Below are 13,798 nucleotides of genomic sequence, written 5' to 3'. Positions count from 1 at the left end.
GTAGTCGACAGATCGGCTCAGCGCTCCCCGCAAGTCGGGGAATTCTCAGCTGGTTGTAAGGCGCGTCTTGCGGAGGTGGACCTCCAGGACCTCTGGCGTCATAAGCACCCCGCGAACAGGGATTACTCGTACTACTCCCACGCCCACAAGACTTATGCGAGGCTTGATCACCTCCTGGTCACCTCCCCGGTACAGGCCCTTGCGACTACCGTAGACATGGGGGTTATTTCCCTGTCGGATCACGACCCTGTTGAGGCATCCTTTTGCTTGCCACCGTCTGCCGCCCCGGCGAGGGTCTGGCGCCTTCGGGACACTCTGCTCCACTAGAAAACGGTGACGGACCGTATTGAGCAGGTACTTTGTGAATATTTAGCGCACAACGACAACACAGATACTACCAGAGCCACCCAGTGGGCAGCCTTGAAGGCGGTCCTCCGAGGAGAGTTCATATCGATCTCTGCGGCCGAAAATAGGGAGCGCAAGATAAAGAGAGATGAACTCACTGACAGGGTCCGGGAATTGGAGCTGATTCACCGCAGAACTGGGGCCCGAGGATTTGGCGGCAGCTTAAAGAAGCGAGGAAACTTTGTGCCGCCTTAGATGTGGACAGGGCGGAATATGCGGCCCTTCGACTACGCCATGCGTTTTACACTGGGGGGGATCGCTGTGGCAAACTTTTGGCCAATAGACTCCGGGCCACTAGGCAGAGCCAGCTGGTGAAAGAACTCTCTGATCCCATGGGCGGTATAGTGACAGATGACGCCTGCATCTCGGCCGCGTTCCGGGAGTTCTACGGCAACCTCTATGCGGGTGACCCGCCGTATGCGCCAGCTATGACCTCCTACCTAGACTCGATCACTTTGCCCTCCTTGGACCCGCTACAGGCGGACCACCTAAACAGGGACATTAGCATAGAGGAAGTAGTGACGGCCATTGCCAGACTTAAGCACGGCAAAGCACCAGGCCCGGATGGCTACTCGGCCCTCTTATATAAGACGTTCTGCGATCGTTAGCCCCAATCCTAGCCCGCCTTTTCAATTTCTTCACGGAACCTGGAGCCATCCCGCCTGATCTCTTGAGGGCTTCCGTAACGGTGATCCCCAAACCGGGGAAAGACCCCAAACACTGTGGATCTTATAGGCCGATATCTCTTTTAAATGTCGACCTGAAACTTTATACTGGGATCTTGGCAAGCCGCTTGGCACTTCATCTGCCCGGCCTTGTTGATCCGGATCAGGCGGGCTTTGTTCCGGGACGGCAGACGGTGGATAATACAAAACGGGTGGTCCACCTGCTAGAGAAGGCATCCCGGATTCCGGGTGAGAGGATGATGCTCACGGTCGACGCAGAAAAAGCGTTCGACCGCGTGCACTGGCCCTTCTTGGAACAAGTGCTGGTGAAGGCGGGTATTGGAGAGCGGTTTCGCTCTATGATCCTCAACTACTATAAGGAGCCATCAGCGGTGGTCCGGGTTAATGGCCATACTTCCGCAGCCTTCCCCATTGAGAGAGGCACAAGGCAGGGCTGTCCACTCTCACCCTTGCTCTTAGCTCTCTACATGGAGCCGCTCGCTCAGCGGGTGCGGACTCGACCGGCGGTGGAGGGGATACGGATGGGTGGCTTTACCCATGCGGTTAGTCTCTACGCTGATGATGCCATCTTCACATTGGCTACACCCCGGACATCACTTCCGGCCTGCATGGAAAAACTGGCGGCATTCGGCACGGTCTCGGGCTTTAAAGTAAATATGGGGAAGTCGGTGGCTTTGGATATATCCCTGGCGCCTGATACAGAGGCGTACTTGCAGAACAGGTTCCCGTTACTTTGGTCCTCGGAGGCGATACCGTATTTAGGGATTCAGATTGCCCCTACGTTGCCAGCCATGGTCTCGGCCAATTACTTGGCCTTGGGTGCCAAGATCAAGGCCGAGCTAGGTCGCTGGAATCACGGCATCCTTTCCTGGTTGGGTAGGATTGCTGCCGTCAAGATGACGATCTTGCCACAAGTGCTCTACTTATTCAGGGCTCTGCCGCTGCTGCCGCCGAAGGGGTGGATACAGCAATTGCAGTCGGACGTAGCCCGTTTCATTTGGCAGGGGAAAAAGCCTAGGCTACGCAGGTCCCTTTCTCTTTTGTCTCCTGACGCTGGAGGCTTGGGCATTCCCGACTTCCGGAAATATTTTCAGGCAACACAATTGAGGTACTTGGTCGAATGGTGCAGGTGAGAGTCGGATAAGCATTGGCTTTTCCAGGACCAAGCGGTGGCGGGGCGGCCTCTGCAGGAGATACCATTCCTGCACCGGACTCATCGGCCTAAGAATCTTTACGCATCCTTCATTACTAGGGTACCTTTGCGGGTTTGGGATGCGACCTACCTTAGGTATGACCTCACCACGTTCCCTTCGCCCCTTTCACCGCTAGTGGATAATCCTGCCTTCACCCCCGGGATGGAGAAAGGAGCTTTCACACATTGGCGGCAGGCAGGATGCAGATCTTTATGTCACCAGTATGGCCCCGAGGGTATCCTCCCGTTCACACAATTTCTGCAGGAATTCTCATTCCCTGAAACGGAGAGACACCGTTACATGCAGGTTCGGCATTGGGCCCTTCAGCCACAGGTGCGGGAGGTGGCGGATAGGATGCTCTCACCGTGTGAGAGATGGCTGTTGTCCCGTTCATCGGACTCGAAACTAATCTCGGACCTGTATACGTTTTTGCAATTACCCTCCACACACTTCCACAATCCAGGGAGGGTTAGATGGGAACGGGAGCTTGGGAGGACACTGAGCCCCAAGGAATGGGACCACATATCTTATAGGGCGCGCCACTCAGCCTATCATATGGGCCTCACAGATACCTTTACTAAAGTGTCCACTTACTGGTATTATACGCCTGAGCGGATTCATGAGTTCGACCATAGTAAGACGGACACGTGCTGGCGGGGGTGCGGACATCGGGGCACGCTCACGCACATTCTCTGGGACTGTCCTCTCTTAACTAACTACTGGAAGGAAGTGCTGGATGAAATTGACTCTCATTTCGGCATAGAGCTCCCGCGCTTCCCGGCATATACCCTGCTAGGACTCCCAAATGCTCTAATGTATCCCCTCGAGTCCAGAAGAGGTAGACAGATCGCCATTGCACTCGGCTCTGCTGTTCAGAATATCTTGATACATTGGCGTACAGACACAGTACCCACGATAACGGGCTGGCTCCACAGACTTTGGCATGTGCTGGGGATAGAGAAATTGTCTTTGATGGTGGCTGGGGATGTAACGCAATTTAATGAACTGTGGCAACCATTTCACTCTTTGCTGATCACAGAGTTCAGGGAGCTCACTTGCCCGAGGTACCTCCACCTCCTACGGCTTACAAGCCCGCCAACGCCAGATCAGTGAGAGGGATGAGATCCTCCTCCCCAATTACCTATAATCTCCGGAGATAGGCTGCATGTTGGTAGAGCACTGAACAGTGGGGGGGTGGGGCGGGTGGGGGGGGATGTTGGGGACATTGGGGTGGTGGGGAATGTTTGGGCTAAAATGTTATGACATGCCGGACTTTTGCTCCTTTTCATTTGCTGATCTTATATTGCTGTATATAAGTTTGGATGTGTCACACTGAATGAATAAAATACTTTAAACACAAAGAATACAAATCGAGGGTTAACATCTGTAACTTTGATATTTCTGTTATTAGAGACACTAACTGCCTAGAGAGTGTTGGTGGGTGGATAACTATGCTTTACTGTGATCTATATGGAGGGCAGGATCCCCACCCATCAGCCATATAGGTGGGGCTGGGTAGTGTCCACATAGTCCATGCCTGTGAATCTGTATGATGCTTTGGTTGTGATGACACTCGTGTCCACTGACCATAAATCGGTCCAACAAGATTGTGGTGCATGTTACAATTATAGTAGAAGATTGTCTGTTCCCAAACCCGAAAAGCACTGTTTAGCTCATCAAGATATATCTTCCAGTAACATCAAGAACAGGCCTTAATTTGCTCACTTACCTGTTGGGGAGCTGTGGAAAATAATTTAGACTCAAGTTAATCCAAGGCTAAAGTCTCAAGGATTCAAGTTATCAAACAAGTTCATTGAGCGGCACATATCTTGCAGGACTTTCAATGCTTTCCCATTACCCATTGTAGGTGCAGTTTCTCAACAAACTCTTTTGTCTCTATGTGTTAAGTAGGTGAGGTTAATTGGTTACCTAAAGCTAAACAAAGCTACTAGTTATTTACTATCTTTTGGAAATGACTACCAAATTGGAAGCCCTGGATGGCTCGTTCTTGGAACCCTCAAAAATATTTTATTACCTTACCTGACCAATCGCCTGGGCTGTGAAATGTTTTCTTGCAAATACAAGGGCTATTCCTATAATATTAGCATGCCATTTAAAATGTAATTCGTTTGGATGCTAAATGCTAATGAAAAGAGGCTATCCTCTGGTGATTTCCACTTTCGTTGGTTTCAGAGTTTTCTCTGCTGCTGTATTGTATTGTGGAAATAACTGGAGCTGTCCAGTCTGCCACTTGGTTAGGCTTCCTTATGCTACATTAAAATGTAGGGTTCATAAGAGAGATGACTACACTTTTACCACATTCTTCACCATCTTTGGGCAGGATTTGTTTTTAGTTGTCTAACGTAGAAAAGCACAGATTTTAGGTGGGTTTTAAAGTTAAGATTGGAATCCTATATAACTCTAAGGTTTTGTGCTGTGTTTGCTGATGTTGTTGACAAGCCAAGAAGTTCAGGCGGCCTAGGAAGTTTACTAAAGTTTCAAAGTTTCTAACTTGGTCCCATGAGCAGTTCTACTGTCTTAGCCCCACTCAGCATTAACCCAATTAAATTCCTTCTTCGTGTTATATCTTCAAAGTGTGCTCTTGGTCAGAAAAATCATTATGAAGGCTATTGCCCCACTGATAGAGCCTGCGTATTAGCAGCATATAACTGTACCCTTAGCCAGTTGGCTCTAATTATGGAAGAGAAGCCCAATAAATAGCTTAACAAGAGTGGTGACAACAATGGAGCTTGAGGTACCCAACATTTCACAGCTGCTTTGCAAGACATGAATTAACCAAGCTTAACTTCTGTAATTCCTATCATGAAGGACCTAAACCACTTGATAATTACTTCTGAAACAGCAGATTTGTGGTATGTTAAAGTCTAGTGCATTAAACGCTACTGAAAAAATCCAGAACAAGCACCGATAATTTGCCTTTGTCCTTAGATTCTAGCAGATTCTGAAGCAGTGATGCAAGTATTTTCTTGGTGCCATGATGAAGCCTAAAGCCACTCCAGGAAAGCTTCAAATTGGGAGAAAACTCTCTCTTCCATAATTTTGGAGAACTAAAATAAGCTAGGTGTTGGGGGCGGTATTTTGGAAGTGCTTTTTGATCAAAGGAAGAAATGTTAGTTGTTCATTGTGGGATCTTTATTTATAGACTTCAATAAAGATTTCTATGATGCAGAACCAGGACGACAGGTACACAAACATTTCTTACCTTAACAGCAGGTTTGCCAGGATTGGATCTTTTATAGACTCACATGCTTGAAGATTCCATGTCATCAGGCTGGGAGCCCTCAAAAGCATCGCTCAATAAAGCACTTCAATAACACTGAAAACAACCATAGACCACTTACAGCCGATTCACTTTATTTTATGGCCCAGAGATTGACCAATCAGGCTGATAGGCAGTGAGCACTACTCTCCTCACAGACGCTTAACCCATAACGGACATGAACAAAATGAGACAGGGTCTCCCCCAGACAGTTGACCAACCCACATACCAGTTTGGCTGGCAAACGACATATGGGGTCATTGAAGTCTTCTATCCAAAATATACCATAATACCTGTTCTTCTATTGCAGGGAGGGTCACCAACTTTCCCTCCAGCTCTATGACCACATCCACACTGCAATGGCTAAACAATTTGTTATATAATATGTTATGAAAATAATGTTAGGCTGCCCATGGGTTTCAGCTGATATAGCTGGTAGTAGGCGAAACTAACCCGATCCGGTACACTTTTCCCAGATAACTGACAGATATTAACGTGGCTAATCCACCCTTAGCGCTCTCCGCTTTGAAAGGAATAGAATGTGAGTTGTAAGTTAAATAGCTTTGTAGATGGAAGGGGACTACTGCCCAGGTCTGCTAAAAGCACTGGAGATTAAAATCCTCTATAAACAAAAGCTAATCTGGGCTATGTAATTTAGCTCTAATCCTAGTCACAATCCAGGAGATTAAATTGATCTGGTTAAGGATGAGATGGCCTTTTGAGTGAAATTTCGCTTGAGAGATCTCTGGGCTCTCATTGAGGGATCCTGTGTCTGAATCCAGATTAGCCACCGTAATTCAGTCAGTATCATTTGAAAGATTCACAAATACAGATATTTCTGAGTCATAGATAGTGACTCTGTAGTTATGATTAAGCAGGTTAAACCACAGGAGAAGTGTTTTTAATACTAATATAATAGCTTTGACACGCTTAATGAACATTCATGAAACTGTTGTAAAACAAAAAAAATTATGTATATATCAAGATTGATGCTTTAAAATTTCATGAAGATTGGTCGAACGGGAGTCAGTTATAAGATTCTCAAAATAATTTTAACTGAGGGCACTGCAACAAGCAATTGAACACTTTACACGAAATGTGGGCAGATATAGTTTTTGGTCTAACTAAGGAGAAAAATGTTAACATTTATTGACGTCTGACATATTAGAAAATTGAAAGTAAAATTGAATCTGACTAAGTCACAATTTAATCTTCTTGATCATTTCATAGCTTACAAAACCACTCTCCTTGTTTATGAACCTCACTAGGGAAAAATAAAAAAATGTGTTTACCTTTTTTAGTTAGGGTGTCATATCACCCTTGAAATCAGCAATAAAATCACTGATAAAATCTTTACAATTGTAGACTTTTGGGGGCCGATTCACAAAGATAAACTGAAAGAAAAGTCTAACTTCTCGTAAATGCCCTTAGTGAATATCAAAAGTTGTAAAGTTAGACTTTCGTCTCATTTTACCTTTGTGAATCGGACCCTTGGTCATTAGCATGTTTGCCGAGAGTGGAAATACGGCTTTGTTATTATATGTATGCGTTCACAGGACATCTGTATGTTGAAAGCAGAACTGTAGTCTTCCACCTACAATTAATGTCCATTAGAATATGCATTGCTAGTTAGTGTTATTGCACTATCCTTTGCTATATACATATACAGACGACACAATAAAGGGCGTAAATTGTAACATTTCATATTCCATCACCATTAACTTCATTGACAAAGAATTGCTGTTTTACGTTTCTGCTTCTATAATTATCCATTGTAAAGACATCTGTATGTTGACAGTGGTACCTCACCTTCCAGCTACAATGTATGCCCAAGAGGATATCTATTGGTAGTTAGTTTAATTGCCTATCTTCTATATATATTCTTTACATGAATATCTAACAATAATACATTCTCCTAAGCATTGAATTGAAATCATCAATGATGTTATTTGTTCTGACATTAGAAGTGATTTGGCAGGGTGATTGTGTTTTGGAGTCACCCTACCTGCTGAACTGCAGTGTTTTTAGGGTTTTGGAGCATGTAATCATAACATCATTTCAATAGAAAAGTTTAAGGGATTATAAAGATATATGTATGTGTGCAATATGACTATGTTTCCAAAAAGTAATACATTAACAGTGATGGTTGGTAGACTTTGAGTTAGAGATGAACACAGTAAGAGGGAGAACAAGAGAGCAATTGTGGTGTATGGGTTGAAAGGTCAAGATGAGCCCGGTCCCGAGAAGGGACTTGCAGACTGAATTGTCATGTAAATAGGAATATGGTTTTCAAGAAGTCGAGTACATTTGGGAGGCAGTTTGTTGTAGTAACCATTTGTTTTTTTTCCTTTAGGTACTTTGTAACTGGCGACGAAAAAGGTCAAATCAAATTCTTCGATGATCAGCTTGAAATTGTACACTGGTATGGCAATTTAAACCTGGGACCAGTCCATTCCATTTCCTTCTCTAAGAGTCTTCCTACTCCTGCCAGTCCGAAAACCAAATATCCCAAGGATAGTACTCTCAAGGGCCAGCAGTTCGCTGTCAGGTGAGTTTTTAATTCAACACTGCAGTCACAATCAGCAGTAGTGTAACTTGTGTCCTTCAACTTTCTTAGAGCTGAGCACACCACAGCTTGAAATAGGGGAAGTTAGAGCACTCATTTGCATAGCAAGCTTGATGCATGTGGCTGCAGTGTGATTCATAGTGTTGCACCTGTTGACTGATCACAGAATTGTGAGTTGGTGCAGTGCTTAACACTCTTTAAGAGAGCCTTGCTAGTATTAGCTTCATTGATGGTTGTCTTGTAGTAGGTGGCTTTGGTTAATCTGAGTAAGCAATAAGCGATCTATGAGCAGAGTCAGGTTAGGTCAAGTTAAATCATTTGATCATCTCCATTTCTTTTCCAATCTTTATTGTGCTTGTTTTCATGGGTACCAAGGCCCTGACAGTGTTGCTTTGGATGATCACGTTTTCTAAGTACATTAAGGTCAACGTGGTTGAGTAGTCTGTTGACATCTGATGAGTTCTGCTGGATATTTGAGATGTCAGCGAGTTCTTTTTCAAGGGAGTCCATAGAAAAACCTTCAGGGAGCAATACAGCTGATTTATCTTTTCAGTTGCCCATGGTGCACAGTTTTGTAGTGGAGGACGAAGAAGAGGATGGCATCGTAGTCCATCCATTACAGGGGTACAGCGACCTTACACTAGATTGATGGTGAGGCAAGCAGGATGACATCCACTGGGTTGTCTTCAGCATGGGTCAGCTTTATGCTTTGTTGCTTATAGTTTAGAATCTTGAGGAGTGTTTTGGGATTCTTTCATTGTCTTGGTTATCAAATTACGGTGGAGGTTAAAAATCCCCAAAGAGATCCTGAAAAATGCATGAGCAACCTGGCTCAAAGTAAGGAACAGGTGTGGGATAGGTTACTACTCGGACCATGCCACTGTCTGGGACTCCCCGGGGACTCCTCTTTGTCTTAAAGACGCATTGGCTGTACCTATTAAGATAGCTGGAGTCTCTATTTGGTCAGATCTGGGGGATGTAAATGGTATCCATCCGTGGGAGATTTTGAGAGCTAGGATAGGCCCTGGCATATCCAAATTTAAGTTTTTACAATTAAAATCCTGGTTTGAGGCGGAGAGCGGGGGATAAGGGAATTTTGGGATACAGAGCTTCTTTTTATATCACCACAATTGCTGAAGAAAGAAGTCTCAATTTGGTATAGAAAATTGGTTGACGCAGATGATAAGAATATCCCAACACAGGCTTCTGTATGGAATCAATCTCCCTTTGAGTCTATAATAGGGGATCTTTTAGAACCTTCTTTATAAATTTACAAAATCAGCTAGTTTAAAGAAGAATCAATTTTTTGTTACCAATAGAATATATTATACCCCAGCTAAAATCGCAAAATTTGCTCCAACCTTCGAGCCGAAATGTCACAGATGTATGGCCCCTAAAGCTAATGACATTCATGTTTTTTGTGCCCGGCGTTGGGATCGTTCTGGAAAGGTATTGGGAATTTTCTATGCAGGATTTTTGATTTGAATATTGTGGTCTTTAGTTTTTTTTGCTGACGACTGCTCTTCAACAAAGGACCTGGGAGTAAGGGATAAAGGACTATTACTATGTCTTATCTTGCTGGCACCTAGAGAAAGTTGTGTGAAGTGGAAAGTCCCAAGCCCCCCAAGAACAGAAGATTGGCTCAAATCGGCATTTGCAATGGCTCGCCTTGACCTCGCTGGCCCCAGCAGTACCCTGATCAATCTCTGGCAACCCCTTATTAATATGGGCCAAGATCAAAGACTGTTTAGGTAATCAACAGTGAAGGTACCCTGTCCTATGATTACGCCTTAACTCCAGTGTAAGGAGTTGGTCAGGAGACCTAAGCAAGTGCAGTTGGCCGGAGGGAGCCCAGGGTCATAATAACGGCTGTAACACTCTGCAATATGCTTATAGGTGAGATGAGGACAAAAAAAATAAAAAAATCCCCAAAGAACATGGGGTGGCAGTCCTGAATGGTAAAAAACCTGCATGATCGTAGTGTTTAGGTGTGGAATACAGAGAAATCCCAACAGCAACAATAATTGTAAAATAAGTAAGAGAACATTTTTAGATAGTGGGTGAAATTTTTTAAAAGCTAAAATGAGACCTTGTGCATTGCTTGTGGACACCCTTACATGTCTAGACAGCCAATTCACTGGCTGATGTTTCAAACTTTCTAGTTATTTAATCCTTCAAAGTCTTGCTGTCCTAATTGTGTCTTTTAATATCCATGAACAGTAATTTTGTGGTCTCTACATCTAATGCCACCGTACTGCATGTTTCAACAAATGGCACAAAACTTAAAAAGTTAATGCAGGAGCCATACGAAGTTGTGCCCGGCCTTGCCTGTCATCCTTCCCAGCCGCTTCTCGCCATTGGAAGTTACAGTGGAATTCTGAAAGTCTGGGACTACAAGGAGAAAAATCAGTTTGTTAGTAGGATCTTCGAAAGGGGCTTACATTTACATTGCCTCACCTATAACATAGATGGTAAGTGATAAAAACAGTTGCCAATACAGGGTATTTACATGTCTAAATGTTTTGGTATGATTTATAGTAAACTCCTTTATTTTGTATAGAATGGGAAAGAAGGTGCATTCTGAGTTTCAATGAGCTCACTTACTGGTTTGTTTGCATATACTAACCTGTGTTTGAAATTTGAATCCTTGTTTCTGACATGCCTTGTAACCAGATGAGTCAAAGAGGAAGAATGCCCGAGTGTAATAGATAATTGCTGTGTAGAGGAACTTTAATTCAAGTTTAACAGTATTTAGTTGTTCGCCCTTAGCATTGGACAAATTATTGCAAAAACTGTTGGTAGATTGCTACAGGGGATTTGATAGCGTTCATAGCATTCAGGATTCTACACAAAGTGTATAATAAACTCTTAATCAAAGCAGTTTCTCATAATTTTGATTAATGTAGTCCAGTTCACAATGTTGTGACTCAGCAATGTCCCTTTTCAACGTTATGTAGTTATTGTTAACTTAACTTCCTCTTCTTCCCCAGCAAGTGATTCATTCTCAACCTTTTGGTCTGCACTGGTGGTCTAATCCATGGGTTTGAGAAACAGTGGTCTAAATGCTTTAAATGTGATTTGCTGGCCACACATCAACACCTGTCTATGTAGTTAATCAACAGCAGACACCTGCTTTGTGGTTGGTCAGTGTGATGTAGTTGACATGTTGTGGGACTGTCAATTGAAGGGTGGTCCTGTGTCCATGTTGACAAACCATTGTTAAATGTTGTCAGAGATGTACTTTGTTATTCTCCTCAAACATACATTTAGAAATGCAAACCAAAACCCCAGTCTCTTATTTAAGGAATAACCCCTATTTGCATCTGAAGTGCACCCCACTGCACCCCACTGTTGAAATGAAAAAGACTAATCACTGAGACTTACTACTAAATGTGTATTTGCCTGAGCTGCACTGTCTTCAGGCAGTTTAGAATCAGTATCTGTGCTTCATATGCAAAATTAAATTCGATCGTTCGTTTAATAAATCACACATACATTGCTTAGGCCTTTTACAATAAACAAATATCTTTTTTACATATGGAGAGCGCTTAAACTGCACTGTGGTATCCCAGTCCTTTGATACCATAACACCAGTTTTTACCATTACCCAGCTCAATACTGCTAGTTTTTCTAAAATAAAAATAACAAATTGGAGGCCTAAAGTCTAACATGCATTTAATGCAGAAATAATGCGCAACCAGGAAAAATCACCCAAGGACGTTGTCAATTCAACGGACCAGAGCGTCCACTCATAATCCAGTTGGAGCATGTAATATTGAATTATTTTCAAATTACGCATGTTTTATACTCTGTATTCTTAATGCAAGCAAACCGGAACATGAACACTTATCTCACTGATTTTGTTTACACATCGATGGCACCTAACTTCTCAATAATTTCTTCTTAAATGGTACTTTCTTAACATGGCTGTGCTGTGTTACCATTTATTTTATTTAGGTTCCCTATTGGCTGTCGGTTGTACTAATGGAAGCGTGTACATCCTTGATTCCCTGACACTGGAAGATGAGTGCCCAGAACCTTTCCAGTATGCCCGGGGGACAATAACTCACATGAGCTTCTCCTATAACTCCCAGTATCTGGCAACAGCTGTGAGTATTTCACATTTTTTCACTCAAAACATTTTTTATGCAATGCACTGTGTCACAAAACCATGCATGTGGATTTATTGATGCAAAAGTGACAGCACTGACTCACTTAAAATGGAAAGCATTGAAACACTGTAGAGGACTGATCCCTCGCCTACAATATTTGTGTTCTCTGATTAGAAGTTCCCCTAACGTTATGTTGTGTATATTTGTAAATCGCACTATCACCCGTGAGAGTATCCTAGAGCTGAGCAAGTGTGTGTGCCTAGCTCTACCTGTGGTAGGTTGGTTAATTGAAAAGCCAGGTCTTCAGCTTCCTGCAGAATTCAACAAGAAAGGAGGAGGATCTGGTGTGGAGAGGGAGGTTGTTCCATGCATTAGGAGTGATGTAGTTCATCCTTCTGCCTGGTTGTGTGTATGCTTGGAATGTTGGTGAGTTGGAGTCCTGCTGAGCTGAGGTGTCTGGATGGTTGGTGGAAGGATATGCAACTGTTCAGGTAGGTGGGGCCTGAACTGTGCAAAGCCTTGAATGTGTGTATGAGGAGTCTGAATTGAGCATGTTTGGAAGTCAGTTAGTTCCCTGAGGTGTGGTGTAATGTGAGTGCTGTGTGGAAAGTTGAGAATGAGTCTGCTGCTGAGTTCTGGGTAGTCTGTAGTCTTACAGCAAGTTCCTTGGTGACCCCGGCGAAGAAGGTGTTCCCATAGTCCAACTTGTTGGTGTCTAGGGAGTGAGAAAAGTAGAATGCAGTGACTGCATTGACTTGTCCAGTTTGTTGTCGATGTTATTCCAAGGTTCCTGGTGTGGGTTCTTGGTGTAGGTTCAAGTTCAGCTGGCCACCAATTGAAGTCTTATGGTGAGGAGTTCTTGCTGGACATCACTACTTCTTTCTTGTCCGTGTTGAGTTTGGACAGTTCTCTTTCATCTAGTTAGCAACTGTGATCATGCAGGCGGTAAACTTGTTTCTTATGTTGGGAGTCTCGTCCGAGAGGGAGAGTATGAGTTGCATATCGTCTGCGTAGCAGAGGATGTTAATGTCGTGTATGTGGATGACATTGGCCAGAGGGAACATATATACGTTGAAGAGGGTGGGGATGAGCGATGAATCTTGAGGGACTCTGCAGTTCAGATTGCTGGCTTCCGAACAGTAAGGTGCCAGGCTCACAGCTTGTGCTCTATCTGTTGGGATCCAGTGGAGAGCTGGTTCTTGAACACCAATCTCATGCAGACGCCTGATGAGGATGGGGTTTCAGACCATGTCAAATGCTACAGAGAGGTCCAGAAGAATGAGGTCTGCCATGTCTCCTCTGTCAAGGATCTTGTAGATGTCGTCTCCGGTGGCAATGAGTGCTGTGTTTTTAGTGTGGTTGGGCTTCAATCCAGACTGTGTGGCATCGAGGAGCTGGTGGTGTCTGAGGTGGTAGGTGAGGTGTTGGTTGATTAGTTTCTCTAAGATATTTGCTGAAAATGGAAGGAGGGAGATGGGTGTGTGTACTTGGAAAGCGTGGCTGGGTCAGTAGATGGTTCCTTGAGCAGGGGTATAAAGATGGCATGTTTCCAGGTG

General features: G+C 44.0%; 1 protein-coding gene across 1 annotated transcript in view; it reads left to right on the top strand.

Annotated features, from left to right (window-relative positions):
• The window catches only part of CFAP251 (cilia and flagella associated protein 251), a 663,510-nt gene that overhangs the window by 271,912 nt on the left and 377,800 nt on the right, over positions 1-13,798 (top strand). Inside the window, exons 11-13 of the mRNA XM_086942981.1 lie at positions 7,918-8,112; positions 10,351-10,601; positions 12,088-12,239. Of these exons, the coding sequence (XP_086799107.1) occupies positions 7,918-8,112; positions 10,351-10,601; positions 12,088-12,239 (598 nt within the window). The remainder of the gene's footprint in view (positions 1-7,917; positions 8,113-10,350; positions 10,602-12,087; positions 12,240-13,798) is intronic.

Source organism: Lissotriton vulgaris, chromosome 11, assembly GCF_964263255.1.
Source record: "Lissotriton vulgaris chromosome 11, aLisVul1.2, whole genome shotgun sequence".
NCBI lineage: Eukaryota > Metazoa > Chordata > Amphibia > Caudata > Salamandridae > Lissotriton > Lissotriton vulgaris.
This window is presented reverse-complemented; position numbering and strand designations above follow the sequence as displayed.